Genomic DNA, 17691 nt, shown 5'->3' on the forward strand with positions numbered 1-17691 from the left:
CACTTGATCTATATTTCACCATGTTTCATACTGCTTTTAAATATTTATGTAGTATGATTTGGTGAAGAAGATATTAAATTGGAATTTAATAGATTCATCACTAGCTAACATAATGACTTTCGTCAACTCAGTATTATGTACATTGGCAACATTTCTAAACCAATTGTTAAGTTTATCTTGCTTTCTGAAGAAAAAGATTTACTTCAGAACCCATTAACCGTTGGCACTAACTTTACCAAATGATTTTTATTATAATTTTCCAAATGGCAGCTGTTGGGAGAGAGAATGACCATAGCCAGTATATTAACTAGACTCGTTTTGATACTGGAGATAGAAAAGAATACTTTTAGAAAAGTTAAATTTTTACTTTTTAACCTATTCCAGTATTCCAATATACAACACAGAAAGAAAAAAGGGCAAGATCAACAGGCAACATTTATGGAGATCTTTTCGTCTAGCCACCCCTTTTTGCAGTTTGACAGAACCATCAGCCAGAGAATTAAATGATTTGTCCAGTGTCAGGGAGCTGGCAAGCACCGAAAGTGGTGTAAGAACCCAAGTCTACTATCTCCCAGTCCAGCTCTCCTTCTAAACATACTGTACAGTCTCTTCAACAGGAAAGAAATTTCACACATATTTCTAAGGGAAGTCCATTAAAATGTTGAGTGTTTTGGAAACATTCAATAATTCATTTCTTTTTTTTTTTAAGATTTTATTTATTTGTTTGACAGATTACAAGTAGGCAGAGAGAGAGAGGAGGAAGCAGGCTCCCCGCTGAGCAGGGAGCCTGATGCGGGGCTTGATCCCAGGTCCCTAGGACCATGACCTGAGCTGAAGGCAGAGGCTTTAACCCACTGAGCCACCCAGATGCCTTCAATAATTCATTTCTATATTCTAATTTCATCAAGGTAAACTTTGGAGAGGAATCTCCACCATGGTCATAGTCTAGAAATGCCCAGATCTGGCTGCCCCAGATGACAGACACTTTTGGACAATAAGTAAAGTAGAAAGCAGAATGGAGAAAGATTAAATAAATTAGAGTTGGTTTTTCTTCATTGCACATGTTGTACAGTCACTATGAACACCAAAAGGTCTCACAGTTGTCTTACTGACTACAAGTAATCTTTGGGAAATGGACACCTGTCATGCTTTCATTGTGACAGGTAAGTGAGCCTTTTGGCTCCTTCATAGTTCCTTATCCTTTCCCATTTATGATTTAAAAACTCTTCCTTTTGTACAGCAATGTGTACAAGCCAGGCCATCTGTTTCAAGAGGGCTTAAGTTTTAACGGGGAAATATATATATATATATATATATAAATAAAGGAAGCATTAAGGTTTCATGTTGTCTCCTTCCACTGTTCTCCTGAGGTTTAGTCAATTAAAAAAATTTTTTTAAAGTTTCTAAACATTTTTTTAAAGACTTTATTTATTTATTTGACAGAGAAAGAGAGATCACAAGTAGGCAGAGAGGCAGGCGGGGGGTCGGGGGGAGCAGGCTCCCTGCTGAGCAGAGAGCCTGATGCGGGGCTCAATCCCAGGACCATGGGATCATGACCTGAGCCAAAGGCAGAGACTTAACCCACTGAGCCACCCAGACGCCCCTAAACATTCTTTGAATTCAACTACAAACTCAAATTCTCTGCTTCAGTACAGGATCAATTTAAATCTTAAACATATTTAATAGTTCACAATAATAAGGAACACTTATACTTAAATATTTAATGATTAATCATTGGTTTGATGTCCAATAATCTCTCTTCTGACATGGCACCTATGACTATGACCAGGTATTGACTCTGACCAAGAAGAAAAAGCAGAATTGAACATAATTAAAAAAAGAAATATATATATATATGTATAAATCATTGAGACAGGAAAAAACTCAATAAAATAAAATATCATAAAAAATTATAATAAAAATAAATAAATAAAATAAAATAAAATTCTTACTTTCCCTGGCAGCAAAGAACAACAAAATCAAAACTTAATTTCAAAAAATAAAAATGTGGAATAAAGTAAGATCTAACAATTCAAATGATAAAATATATATAAGGGATATAGTATAGTCTCCACCTTATATAAGGAAAGATCTAATAAATAGCTCTCTTAATTTAATGCTGCTTTAAGCATACAATCACACTGCTAATTAAACACTCTTTCCCACCTTCCACCATTCCCAAAACCATTCCTAATCACCCTTTCCAAAGTCAGTAGTTACTGTTTTGTAATGTAATACATAATTTTGACTTTATAGCTAGATTCTGAATATCATGCCTTCTTCACAAGCCTTCTTACCCCTAAAAGGCAGATGCTTTCAAGTACCCCTCACTGAGTGCTGCCTCTACTGATTTAATTCCTTACTAGCTCACACCATGTATGCAGATATAGGATAGTGGTCAAATTCTTTTGGTGAACTCCAACATAATAATCATCTTTCACCCATAAAGAAATTGGTTCAATATTTAGTTCAACACTTTGAGGCTTTAGGACAATCTATCAAAATTTACAATAAATAAGAAATGAGAATATTTTATGGTATTTTTGGCAAAAAAAAAGTGTCCTTAACCATCACAAAAAGAGCTACAGAGGATGAATTCTTTCAAATTTAAAAGTAACTGTTTTAAACCAATTAATGCTACAAGGTTTAAGTGTTAGACAAAGTATTCTCATTACCTAAATAAGTCTATTCATGTTTTATTACAGTTCTTACCTATGGTAGTTCTTAAAATAATTGACACTCTGTTTTCTAATGGACTCTTGTAAAACTTCAGATTTGCTACCACAAAATTCTTCTCCAACTTGCATCAACCTAGTTGGATAAAAAGATTTACATAAATTTCAGCAACATCCTTATCACAAAACAAAAGTGGTCCAGGTCATCTTTCTTCAAAGGTAACACACCATAAAAATGAAGTTTAAAGAAATTCTAACGTTCACAAATTCATTATGGTTTACAGACATCTGAAAGGCAGAAATATTTAAACACATTCACATACACCCAGCAGAAATTAGATTATGAATGTTCATTGTCTTCATTTCCACAAAAAAGTTATACATAACTCACTGATTCATGATTTCTTTGATTATCATGGTTGAATGACTCAAACTAAAGATTAAAACAAGATCTCACACAGTACCTGCTGATTATATCCAAAACAAAGATGAAATCATCATATTTAAATATAGACAAATCTGTTCCAAGCAAGTAGGTTTTTACTTTTAGCTGAACATCCTGGAAAAAAAACAAAAAATATTTCAAGCAAACCCAAAATATAGAATGTAAGTTCCAAGAACCATTTATTCTATAGTTACACATTGAAATTAGACAGGAATACATTCTTAAGAATATATATTTAGGCCAATAATCAATATTCTTACAATGATATCATGGAAACAATTCCATAAACATCAAATATAAAAATAACAATGATGACTATCACTATTAATACATACATACATGCAAGATAAAAATTATATCCTCATTTTGGATATGAAGATAAAAATTATCATCATTTATGAGTGGCTTGCTAGGCTAGGAACCTCAAAATAATAAATTAATTAGAATAATCAATTCAAAAATAATTAGAATGGGATAACTATGTGATTATGTGTAATACATAAAAATTAAGTTTTCTTGGGGTGCCTGGGTGGCTCAGTGGGTTAAAGCCTCTGCCTTCAGCTCGGGTCATGATCCCAGGGTCCTGGGATCAAGCTCCGCATCAGGCTCTCTGCTCAGCAGGGAGCCTGCTTCCTCCTCTCTCTCTGCCTGCTTCTCTGCCTACTTGTGATCTCTGTCTATCAAATAAATAAATAAATAATCTTTTTAAAAAAATTAAGTTTTCTTGTATTTCTGCTATAGTATCTTAAAATGAGACTCCATTTTAAAATAAATATCAAAAATATAACATACTTAGGAATAATTTTAATAGGCAGCATTAGACCTGTAAGAAAAAGCTAAGAACCCTAACAGGACTCAAGAGAAATTTAAATAAAATGAAAGTCGAGGGACTGAATGAGTATAAAGATGTCAACTTTTCCAAATTAATGTAGGGGTTCAGTGAAATTCTAACCAAAATCACAAAAAACTTTTCCAATAAACAATCATTCTAAAATTCACCAGAAATAACAGGCAATAACTTCTTTTAAAAATATAAAGCCAAGGGGCGCCTGGGTGGCTCAGTGGATTAAGCCGCTGCCTTCGGCTCAGGTCATGATCTCAGGGTCCTGGGATCGAGCCCCACATCGGACTCTCTGCTCTGCAGGGAGCCTGCTTCCTCCTCTCTCTCTGCCTGCCTCTCTGCCTACTTGTGATCTCTCTCTCTGTCAAATAAATAAATAAAATCTTAAAAAAAAAAAAAAAAATAAAGCCGAGGGGCGCTTGGATGGCTCAGTGGGTTAAAGCCTCTGCCTTTGGCTCAGGTCACGATCCCAGGACCCTGGGATTGAGCCCCGCTTCGGGCTCTCTGCTCGGCGGGAGCCTACTTCCCCCTCTCTCTGTCTCTGCCTGCCTCTCTGCTCACTTGTGATCTGTCTGTCAAATAAATAAATAAAATCTTTAAAAAAAAAAGTATATATAAAGCTGAAAAGATGGAATAAAAGTTGTAAGTGATATTGAAGGACTTGTCCTACTTGTACTAAATATATTAAAAACTATTTTTTTAAAGATTTTATTTATTTGACAGAGATCACAAGTAGAAAAACTATTTTTTAAAAAAGAATACTGCCAAAATCCAAAAAATCAACAAAACAGGACAAACAACTCAGAACTAGTGCTAATATATACACAGACCTTAATGATCAACAGTAAAAACTACTGTTTGCTCTTTTATCAGCATTATACTAATAACTTTACATATTATCTTTAATTCTAAAACAGCTCTGTTGAGCAGGCATTTATTATCCTCCAAAGAGAAGAAAAACTGAAAACAGGTCAAGTAATTGCCTAAGTTCACATGCCCCGTGAATAACAAGGCTAAGATTTGAATCCTGGTTCTCTCTATCTTCAGAGTCTCCTCTTTCCACTAGACCTTGCTACAAGGAAGGACCACACATAAAAGAGACAAGAAAAAGATTATTCAGAAGGTAGTAGAGGAAAAAAAAAAACTACATTTGGGGGGGAAAACTTCTCTCTCCTCTCTTTGGATCACATATCAAAAGACATACAAATGGATTAGATAGCTGTTTTTGTATGTTTGCAAAAAATTAAAAATTAATGCAATAAAGCAAAAATATTTTCTGAGTACTTACTAAGTGTTCTAGGCAGTACTCTAGGTATTAGGGATATAGCAATTAATATAACGTTTAGATAAATATCTATATTTACCTACCTACCAGATGAATGTTAACCTGAGCTTTACACAGGAAGAAGTATTTTAAGAATACATGTAGCACAGATATTGAACTCAAGTAGGAAGAGGTGAATCTGGTCTCAAAACAGGTAAAACTGCTGCCCAGTCGCCCACCAGCCCAACCCACCCGCAGTGCCATTGCCACTGCCACTGGGGAAGGAGAGCCACGATCCAAAGGAACCAGAGCAGTTGAGAACACTGTTTTGTTTTTTTTGTTTTTTGGTGGTTTGAGCTTTGAAACTACAGATGACAGTTTAAAAGAAAATTGTGAAAATTGGGGCACACTTACAGATCATGTGGTGATGAGAGACTCCCCCCCAACCCAAGCAAACAAAATGTTTCTGGGGTTTTGGTTTTGTGATTTATACTTGTGTTGAAGAGGTGGATGCAGAACGTGTGTTTGACCACACAAGGTTGATGGGCCTCTATCGGAATCAAAGAGAGCTATTTCTAGAGAGGATTCCATAAAGCTCGGTGCCCAATTCACAGTGAAGAAAACTTTCATTAGGGTTATTAAAGAAGATACAGAAGAATATAATTTGAGAGGCAATTTTGAAATGCATGGCAAGACTGAAACCACAAAAATTATGGAAGACAGGCAGAGGGGGATTTGCTTTTGTAACTTTTAATGATCATGATAGAGTTAATAAAATTGTTGTTCAGAAATATCACACTATTCATGGGCTTAACTGTGAAGTGAAAAAGGCCTTTTCTAAACAAGAAATGCCATCTGCTGAATCACAAGACATCGTGGAGGTGGATTTGGCAACTTTACTTATTGTGGGGGAAACTTTGGTGAAAAAGGCAGTTTTGGTGGAAGAAGCCTGGGCAGTCTCTATGGTGATGGTTATGGATCTGGTGGTAAAAGTGGTGGATATGGAAGCAGAAGGTTCTAAAACAATTCAGAAGAAAAGGACTACAGATTGGAGTAGGAGAGAGAGCAAGGAGTGGCCAGGAAAGCTGCAGGTTACTTTGAGACAGTCATTCCAAATGCATTAGAGGAACTGTAAAAATCTGCCACAGAAGGAACAATGATCCATAGTCAGAAAAGTTACCGCAGCTTAAACAGGAAAGCCTGCTTGTTCAGGGCTGTCACAGCCACATTTTACAACAAAGTGCAGGTATTGGTTAATGCAATGTAGTATCAATTAGATGTACATTCCTGAAGTCTTTCATCTCGTATAGCTTTTTCTTTTTCTTTTCATTACATCAGGTATATAGCCCTGTAAACAGTGGTAGTGGTACCAGGAATAAAAAATTAAGGAATTTTTAACTTAAAAAAAAAAGAAGAAATGTAGCATAAGTCACAAAGGATAAAGGTTAATGATCTGACCTCATAAAAATGCTGATCATCTGCATATTGAATATAAGTGAAAATAGACAAATGACATATAGATTACTCATTATCACATACATCATTTAGAACCTACAAGCAAAAAATGAGCAAATAACTCACAAATCAATAATTAATTGATTTTTAAATGTTCAGCTTCTCTAATAATTAAAGAACTATGAATTAAACATCAATAAAAATACAAATTGAATTGCCCAATTAAAAGATAAAGTCTCTCTCTCAAAAAAATTTCTTTTACATTGATAGGAGATACAATTAAAACATGATCTAAAAGCCTTTAAAATAAAGGGACAGTCAAAGGAAAATATGAACAAAATAAACATAGCAATGGTAATAATAAAGCAAACTAGAATTCACAGCAAAATGCCTCAGGACAAAAGAACTATATATTTTTTTAAATTAATGAAGGGAATTACATACAAAGAAGGTAGGTAAAGTGGTTATTAGCATTGCAGCATCAATCAACATAGCATCCAAGTATAAAAAGCGAAAGCTAACATTAGAAATAAAATAAAAACCTGACAAAATTATAATCCTTCTGGAAGATTAAAACTCCTCCCTCAGAATTACACAGGCCAAGGAAACAAAGAAAAATAAAGATATAGATTAGAATAATACAATTAGTAATAAGCTTGCTTTAATATACACATAGAACTTAACTCCTACCACAAAGAAGAAATACATGGTTATTTTCCAAATGCTCAGGCAAAAATTTTTAAAGTGGGTGACATTCTAGGATGTAAAGAAAATCTCAAATTCACAAGAATTAGAAATATTGCAATCTCAATGCTCTATAGTAAAAAGGAATAAGAAGCATAAGAATAATATGAATAATTTCTTACATATCAAATATTTAAAGATGAAAATTAAAATCTTGGAATATCGAGACTTTCATATAATTTGATTTGTAAGCTCCAAAAGGTCAAGTACCATGGGCTCACCAATATGTTCTTAAATCCACAGTGTCTGCCAAATTGTACAACTGACATAACCTTTTTTCTTATAGATTTTCTTTTTGAGTCTAAACGCATGGAAAATATTCTAAAAATTTTCATATCAAAAAATCAGTCTTTCTGATTTTGAGTTCAGTTTTTATGTTAAAAAAGTTAAGTATCTTCTTATGCTTTTCACTTTTCATTATCTCTATAATAAATTTATAATAAATGTATACAAATTGTCACATGCTAATTTGTGGTTTGGAATTCAACATTTCAGATTTTAGAAATGTATTGTGGTTAGAAATGTATATAACATATATATTTAACACTCACAAGTGGGGTCTAAGGCACTATCCCAAAATAAAACACATTAATATTCCTGTAACATATAAATGTTCACTTTAATGAGATAAATACTACAAAAAAACTTAATGAAAATACAGGTCTGGTTCTGCTAATAAATGAATTCAAATCAGGTCAGGTTTTGCCTGCTGAATGTGTTATCAAAAAACATTTGTTTTTCAGAGTTTCTGCTTTTTTCAATTGAACTGAGCCTTATAATTTTAATTAATATTCAATGAGTTCCTAAAGTATGCAAAATACTGTTTTAGAACTATTGAGAAGGGGGGGGCAAAGGAGACTTGGAGTGATGGAGATGAAGATATTTTAAAGCCTGAGACCTACAGCACAATAATCTATACTCAAAAGCATGATCATTTCCATTAACTGGCCAAATGCTTAAATGAGAATAGTTTTACTAAACCTCATATTTAGGGACACCTGGGTGGCTCAGTCGGTTAAGCGTCCACTCAGGTCATGATCCCGGGTCTTGGGATCGAGTTCCGCATTGGGCTCTTTGCTCAGTGGACAGCCTGCTTCTCCCTCTGCCTGCCGCTCCCGCTGCTTGTGTTCGCTGACGCTCTCTCTCTCTCTGACAAATAAATAAATACAATCTTAAAAAAAAAACAAAAAAACTCTCTTATTTAGCAGATTTTCTTATGCCTGGAATGAAATCAAGTTGCCAGACTGAATGGAAACCGACTATATAAAATGCCAGGCCAATATTTCAAAGCACACTGAGTTACCAGAAATTCTATCATGGATTCTACAATTTCAACTAAGTAGGACTAGTGTCTATTAGTAGGAGACTAAATCAGGAGATTAAATCAGAAACAATTCATATCTGACTTTAGATGTATACTTACTGAGATTTCCCTTTCCAGTATACATAATATTCAGAAAAAGTCAGCCCAAACCCATAATTAATGGTAAATAAAAAGTAGCTTAATATATAATAAAGGCCATATATAAAAATCCCACAGCTAACATACTCAATGTTGAAAAAAAAACTGAGAGCGTTTCCTCTAAGATCAGGGACAAGACAAAGATGCTACTCTTCCTACTTTATTCAACGCAGTATTGGATGTCCTAGCCACACCAATAAGACAAGAAAAAGGAAGAAGCAGTACCCATATTTGTAAGAAAGAACTTAAATTGTCACCGGCAGATGACAGGATATTATACATAGAAAACCTTAAAGATGCGATCAAAAAATTACTAGGAGTAGTAAATAAGTTCAGTAACATTGCAAGACACAAAATTAATACCTAGAAATTGGTAGCATTTCTATAAACTAATACCAAAGTCGCAGAAAGACAAATTAAGAAAATAATTCCAGGGTGCCTGGGTGGTTCAGTGGGTTAAGCCTCTGCCTTTGGCTCAGGTCATGATCCCAGGGTCCTGGGATTAAGCCCCACATCGGGCTCTCTGCTCAGGGGGAAGCCTGCTTCCCCCTCTCTCTCTGCCTGCCTCTCTGCCTACTTATGATCTCTCTCCCTGTCAAATAAATAAAATCTTTAAAAAAAAAAGGAAAGAAAATAATTCCACTTAACTATTATGCCAAAAAGAACAAAATACCTAGGAATAAACTTAACCAAAAAGGTATAAGACCTTTACTCTGAAAACTATGAACCAATGACAAAAGAAACTGCAGACAACACAAACAAATGGTAAGATACTCCATGTTCGTGGACTGGAAGAATTAATATTGTTAAAATGCCCATACTACCCAAAGCAGCCTACAGATTTAATGCAATCCCTATCAAAATACCGACAGCATCTTTCACCGAAGTAGAAGAAATAATCCTAAAATTTGTATGGAACCACAAAAAAGACCTCTAAAAGCCAAAGAATCTTGAGAAAGAAACAACAGAACTGGAAGTATCACAGTTTCAGATTTCAAGATACACTACAAAGCTGTACAAATCAAAACAGTATGGTACTGGTGCAAAATAGACACGTAGATCAATGGAATAAAATAGAGAGCCCAGATATAAACCTACACTTGTATGGTATGATAAGGGAGGCAAGAATATACAATGGAGAAAAGATAGTCTCTTCAATAAATAATGCTGGGAAAACTGGACAGCTACATGCAAAAGAATGAAACCAGACCACCTTCTTAAACCGCACACAAAAACAAACTCAAAATAGGGGCAGCTGGTGGCTCAGTCAGTTAAGCAATCATCTCTTGATTTTAGCTCAGGACATGATCTCCAGGTTCTGAGATCAGGCCCGGCATTGGGCTCTGTGCTTGGCACAGAGTCCACTTGTCCCTCTTCCTCCATTTGCTTGCCTTCTCTCTCACAAATAAATAACACCTTACAAGAAAAAAAAAACCCTCAAAATGTATTAAAGACCTAACTATGAGACCTGAAATTATAAAACTCCTAAAAGAAAAATAAGCAGTAATCGCTTGGACGTGAGCCTTATTAACATCTTTATAGATAGGTCTCCTCAGACAAGGGAAACAAAAGCAAAAATAAGGTATTGGGACTAGACCGAAATAAAAGACTTTACATGGTGAAAGAAACCATCAACAAAATGGAAAGGCAATCTACTGAATGGGAGAAGATATTTGCAAATACATGTTATTCTCTTCTGAAAATAAAAGAGGATACACTTTCAGATTTGCTTCACAACATTTTTGTTTCAAAAAAAATCATTTTAATTCTCATATATTGTAAGCTTATGTAAAATTTTTAAGGGATTAATACCCAAAATAAAGAAATTATACAACTCAACACTGAAAATCCCAAATAATCCAATTAAAATAGGCAGAGGATCTGAGTAGACATTTTTCCAAAGAAGACATATAGTTAGCCAACAGACGCATGAAAAGATGCTCAATGTCACTAATCATTAGGGAAATGCAAATCAAAACCATAATAAGGTATCCTTTTATAACTGTCAGAGTGGCTAAAATCAAAAAGACGAGAAATAACAAGTATTGAGGATGCGAAAAAAAGGAACTCTGTCCATAGCCCCCTCCCCCTCTCCCAATCCCACCTCCCCCCAGCAACCCCCAGTTTGTTTTGTGAGATTAAGGGTCATTTATGGTTTGTCTCCCTCCCAATCCCATCTTGTTTCATTTATTCTTCTCCTATCCCCCTAACCCCCCATGTTGCTTCTCCATATCCTCATATCAGGGAGATCATATGATAGTTGTCTTTCTCCGATTGACTTATTTCACTAAGCATGATACGCTCTAGTTCCATTGGGGAGGGGAGGCGAACCATAAGAGACTATGGACTCTGAAAAACAACCTGAGGGTTTTGAAGGGTCAGGGGTGGGAGGTTGGGGGAACAGGTGGTGGGTAATAGGGAGGGCACGTTTTGCATGGAGCACTGGGTGTTGTGCAAAAACAATGAATACTGTTATGCTGAAAAAAATAAATAAAATGGAAAAAAAAAGAAAAGAAAAAAAAAAAAGGAACTCTGTGCACTGTTGGTGGAAATGTAAATCGGTGCAGCCACTGTGGAAAGCAGGATTGAGGTTCCTCAAAAAATTAAAAATAGTTATCATATGATCCAAAAGAGCAGTCCATAAAGAACAAAAAAGAGTTATCTTCAAAGAAATTACACTTTTATCTATGAAATAATAAATTTTAACAAATTAACAAATTTATCTGATAACAACAACTATGCTACTAAACTGCAAAAGAAAAGTTAAAGAAGGTATATTCAGCCAAGAAACACGTAAGATGCCCTCAAGGAACAAAAGTCATTGACTGAGAAAAATTTTTTTCACTCTATACTAGATTTCAGCCCAATTATGTTACCTATTTGGTTATCCTTTTCCTAAAATTAATATAAAAGGAAAGAAAACACAAATGAATGAAATAAAAAGTATCTCAATAAGAAAGCAATTTCTTTAGGAAAGCATACATTTGCTAGGACACTAAGAGCAAAAATGTATTAAAGAAATATATGCATATTTCAATGGTGATTTTCAAATTAAAAGATTTACAGTCAAATACAACTGTGAGCTAAATTAAAGAAATTAAAGGACAGATTTAATCCAAAGAAAAACTAACACAGAATTAACTTTATAGGAATGCAAATAAGTACAGAAAATGCAAACACTGAATTTCTAAAACAGCTTAGACATGAAACTTTCTATTGCTTTTGTAAAAAAAAAAAATTTAAAAAACCCAAACCTGCCATATTCGTGTAAGTCCATGTTCTAATTTCTTTTTTATGTAGCCACGATCAAAATTAGTTTCTTCAGTACCCATATTACTCCCTTCTGAAAATAAAAGAGGATACACATTTCAGATTTGCTTCACAACATTGTTTTCCAAAAAAAAAGAGAAAGAAATCATTATCTCTTATATTGTAAGCCTATGTAAAATATAGAAAATATGTTAAATATTTATACAATCAAAACAATGTCAAAAATAGGTGTTAGGATTAAAAGCATTTGATAAGATATACAAACTTAGACCATGAAATGGTAAGTATTTTACACCTAAGACCACTCAGTACATATGCAATTGGAGCTGGGATTCCAAGTTGGATAGTGTGATCCCAGAGACAGGGTTCCCAGTGACTTCTATACTGCCTACTGCTGGGGCATTACTGGACCCATTAACCTAACTATCAGTTAATATGCATGTTTACAAGAGTATAGACTGCAGAACTGCTCATGCAGTAAGGTAATGATGCACATGCTTTATACTTTTCATGATCCAGAATAGTCTTATCCATTCCAGACAAAAAATCTAACAATGTCCAATTCAACAGGAGAGAGCCATGACCTGCTTGAAAACAAATTTCGCCCTAAAAGCAACTGAAAATACATGTATATACATTTATATTAAAAAGATTATGCCTTTTGGGGCGCCTGGGTGACTCAGTGGGTTAAAGCCTCTGCCTTCGGCTTAGGTCATGATCCCAGGATCCTGGGATCGAGCCCCGCATTGGGCTCTCTGCTCAGCGGGGAGCCTGGTTCCCCCTTTCTCTCTGCCTGCCTCTCTGCCTACTTGTGATCTCTTTCTGTCAAATAAATAAATAAAATCCTTAAAAAAAAAATAAAAGATTATGCCTTTTTGTGAATAAACTGTGTAGAACAACTGAGGATATTATTTCATCTTAGGCTAGCAGGGTGAGCACTGGTAACCAGCAAAAGGCCCCTGCATAGGCCAGACCCCATATTCATGCCTAGTGTATCTCTGACCGCTTCTACAGCTTAAGCCTTATTATCTGTAATGTCTGGCTATCAGGGACCCAGCAGCTCAGGGCAGTGCACCTGGATGACAGCTTTAGAGTTTTCTTTTAGAATGGTAGAGTGTTAGGATACCAGTAGTATCACTACTGAACTACAACAGAAGACAACTTGAGACCCTATCACCTTCATGAAGTTGTCTGAAGAAAAAGTTCAAATTACTGACTCCTACAATTGTATTCCCTAATGTGACTATGAAAGGAACAATTTCAAGTGAACAAATGATTTTTTTGAGTTCAATATATTGTCAGATGTTAAGCTAATCAGAATCCTGAATATTCTTAAGATACCCAGAATCAGGTCAAAGAATTCTGGTGAAGAGAACTAAGTATATCGGGCTCAAACAGTATTTTAAGTTTGACTGTACACCCCAACGAAAAATACATACATATACAAAACAATTCCTGCAAACTATGAGCCTGCAGCAAAAAAGCAAACTTCATGATGATGAATACGTATCATCCCCTAAACTCTTATATCTAAGGTGTATATTAATTTTGTTCCAAACTTTCTCTTAGGTTTCTCCTTAAATAATGTACTAGGAAAGGGAAAAGAGGTGTTGCAATGTCTTAACAGTTTCCACACCTAGAAAAAAATAAAGGTTGCCAAAACAGGATAAACTTGTGAAGGTCTGGAGTCCCAGGAAGCCCAGCAATTCCCTAAGTAACCTAAGATTAAAAAAAAAAAAAAAAAAGGCCTGAGGACATTTCATCATCATCATCATCATTATCTCTTGACCCATTTCCTTTGGTATCAACAGAAACCAGTGTAAGCACTTAACATTACCCCTAAACTTGACAGCAAACTTACAGGTAGATGCGTTACACCACCCTACGGAACTGTTTGTTTGTTTTGATTTTTTAACGTTCCACTTTAAGAAGGAAGCAGAGGCCTGGAGAAGATAACCTTCACATTCTCATCTTTGGAAAATGGGAGTCAAAATCTGAAGCCAGGTGTCTCTTGATCGCTCACGGAGGTGGTAGAGGGATGAGAGTACAAGAGTTGGGTAAAAACAGTCTGGCCTAGAAACCTGGCTCAGGGCCCACTCCTTTTCTCTGCTTTCTCCTCTTTCTTCTTCTCTACATTCCCCCAGCAGTGTTTCTAAAAGGATGAACATCCTTCTATAGAATTTTCCTCTTGCTATTTTTTTTGCTATTTCTTGCTATCTATATCTACTATCAATATTTATAAGCTTCTTATGAGTCAAGACAAATATTAAACTTACATCTTCTATACTACCAGAATCCTACAATACGAATTGTGTTCTTCCACCCACCCAAACACAGAAATCAAGCACCTCAGAAATTACAAGTTACTAATTTGATTGACTAGCTACATTAAATTGCATGCAACACAAAAAACCTGTGCAGTGTAATTTATTTTTCCCATATTAAACAGAATGCTGATAAAAAACATTTTTCACTTTTTAACATATTTTGAATACTTAATCTATTGTTCAAGGATAACCACTTAAGATACATAACTATACAAATGAAGTAATTTAAATATGTCTAGTTAATATTATTGCTCAGATTTGTTCTTTATGTAGCTGATTATACCATAATCATTTAAAGTTGTATTTTCCATTCCAAGATTACTATTTTAAAATCTTGTTTTTATGAAATTTTAAGTCCTGCTATATTTTCGTAGGAAGAAAAGTATAATTTAAAAACAAAAAATTTTTTAAGATTTTATTTATTTATTTGAGAGAGAAAGAACATGAAGGGGAGGGAAGGGGCAGATAGAGAAGCAGGCTCCCTGCTGAGCTGGAAGTCCAACATGGAGCTCGATCCCAGGACCCTGGAATCATGCCCTGAGCCAAAGGCAGACACTTAACTGACTGAGCTATCCAGGCACCCCAGAAAAGTATAATTATTAATTCTCAGAATCTAGATTTATCTGTACAACTTGAAAATTAGCAAACAGACTTTATATTAAACATTAGCATTAATTTTACAGCAAATTGGACAGACCAGTATGTTACTTAGTTTGCAATTAATTTTCTTAAAAGCCCTTTGTTAAGAATTTAGTCCTAAAGCCATCATCACATATTCATGAAAACTGGTAGTATCTATCACGTAAGAAGACCTTTGGGCCAGTTAATCCCTGAAGGTAATGGAGCTTTTATAGAAGCTGAATGACTTTCTTCAGTGAATATTTAACCTATGGGTCACTAAAGTTCCTGAAATGGCCATCCCTTTTTTTTTCTCCTTATTCCAGAAATATGGCATATTTATAGTTGTTTTTAAAATAAAATAACTTCCTACCAGAAGCAGAAGTAGTATCCTCACTGTCATGCTTTTCATGCCATTCCATAGTTCTGTAATAGCTGAGCATAACTTCCCACAGTGCTTTGCACAGGTCAGCAAGGCATGGAATATAGCTGTCTGGTGTAACATGCTGAGGAAAATGAGAAAAGTCACCTTTAAAAATTATCACAACTTGCAAAAAGGAAATCAATCCATTATGTCATTTATGTAAATTAAGTACCTTTGACAATCCCTAAATTCTCGAAATCACATGGATATTATAGATATTCTGTAACATTTAGAAATAATGTTCTACATAACATGGCCATGAAACAATATGTAGTCTCAAATCTCCCTAATGAAAATGAGTAGATTTTTTTACCCTCTATCCTTTGTATAAACTACTAGCTTGTTACTCTGCCCTTTTTTTTCCTGTAGGGAGAGTGATGCCTCCATTCCATTTTGCTCTTTCTGTCATAATGGAGCATTTGGTTCATCATTTGAGATTTCATAGCATTTCTTCCTTTTGTAATCAAACTATCACAACCAATCATGCCGATAAAACACTGAAAGGCTAGTAAGATGGATATATATTAAGCCCTCTAAAGTCAACAGCTAGTAGAAATAAGCTACACAGCAAATGAGCACATGTTGGTAGTGGTCCTCTCTCTTTCAAAACATTTTTTCTCTCCATAATGACCTTGCCCTCCTTTAAGCTCCGTGCATATTAAAACATTCATCAAGCAATTAATAAAAACACAAACTTGTATGGCTCAGTTCACTTTTGTGCAAACATGTCAAATTTCTGAAACTCAACTAGGAAGTAGTAAAATAAAGGATTTGTTAAGCTCTGGAGCCAGACTACCTGAGTTGGATTTATGCCAAGAATGGCAGGATGGTTCAATCCAACAAATCTATTAATATAACTCACCATATTAACAGTCTAACAAAAAAACCCAAATGATTATCCTAATAGATACTGGAATCAACCTTCTGACAAAATTCGACAGCTGTTCCTCATAACAACTCATAAAAAAACTAAAATGGATGGATATTTCTTTAAGATAAGGAAACTACAGTATACCTACTATGGTCAGGTCAGGAACAAGACAAGGATGTTCACTATCCCCACCACTATTTAACAATGTTCTGAAAGTACTAGCCAATGCAATTAGACTGAAGAAAAGTGTAATAAGATGGGCTTCACAGGGACTAACCCCCACTTCCTGTTTTCTGTAATTTTTCATTCCCTGACTCTGAGCGTCACCTCATCCCTCTCCCTTTAAAACGCCCAGTCACCTCTGTACAAATGGAAGTTGAGCCTGGTTCACAGTGGATTCTTTGCCCTATTTTGACAGTATATTAGGGGTTAAAAATCTGTCCATAAAACTTTGATTTAGTATTTGGCTTTGTTTATCTTTGACACTCTATATATTCTGTTCTCAAAGCTGTGAAAAAGTACCCAGTGTCATACATTGCTGGTGGGAATGAAAAATGATATAATCCTATGGAAGGGAATTTGGCATTGTTTCACAAAACTACATCTGTATGTTCCCTTTGACCCAGCAATCTTACTTCTAAGAATCTACCCTGAAGATACATCTGAAACAAAGCAAAAATATATATGCACAAGGTTATTCATTGTGAAGGATTATTTGTAAATGCAAAATACTGGAATCTATCTAAATGTCCAACCAGGGGTGCCTGGGTGGCCCAGTGGGTTAAAGCCTCTGCCTTCAGCTCAGGTCATGATCTCAAGGTCCTGGGATCGAGCCCGGCATTGGGCTCTCTGCTCAGCAGGGAGCCTGCTTCCTCCTCTCTCTCTCTCTCTGCCTGCCTCTCTGCCTACTTATGATCTCTATCAAATAAATAAATAAAATCTTTAAAAAATAAATAAATAATGTCCAACCAGGAGATTGGCTGAATAAACTACTGTTCATACACCAAAAAAGTACTATACAACTATGAAAAATAATAAGCTGATACATGCTTATTTAAATTAAAAAAAAAAAATTTCTCCTGGTAACTATCTTTTTGTTCTCTATAGTTAAGGTTCTGTCTTAGGGTTTGTCTCTTTTTTTTTTCCCTTTGTTCATCCATTCTTTTCTAAAAGTCCACATAAATTTTTTTCTCTGACAGACATATTTCACTTAGCATTATATTCTCTACCTCCACCCAAGAGGGGAGGCAGGTGAGCAGATGAGTGAAATAGGTAAGGGGATTAAGAGTACATTC

The 17691-nt window shown here is 35.1% G+C and overlaps 1 protein-coding gene across 1 annotated transcript in view; it reads right to left on the reverse strand.

Annotated features, from left to right (window-relative positions):
• Positions 1-17691, reverse strand: part of VPS50 (VPS50 subunit of EARP/GARPII complex) — a 130851-nt gene that overhangs the window by 60345 nt on the left and 52815 nt on the right. The window contains exons 13-16 of the mRNA XM_046020863.1: positions 15475-15607; positions 12141-12229; positions 3140-3234; positions 2713-2811 (exon numbers count right to left, since the gene is read on the reverse strand). Of these exons, the coding sequence (XP_045876819.1) occupies positions 2713-2811; positions 3140-3234; positions 12141-12229; positions 15475-15607 (416 nt within the window). The remainder of the gene's footprint in view (positions 1-2712; positions 2812-3139; positions 3235-12140; positions 12230-15474; positions 15608-17691) is intronic.

Source organism: Meles meles, chromosome 10 (assembly GCF_922984935.1).
Source record: "Meles meles chromosome 10, mMelMel3.1 paternal haplotype, whole genome shotgun sequence".
NCBI classification, from domain to species: Eukaryota; Metazoa; Chordata; class Mammalia; order Carnivora; family Mustelidae; genus Meles; species Meles meles.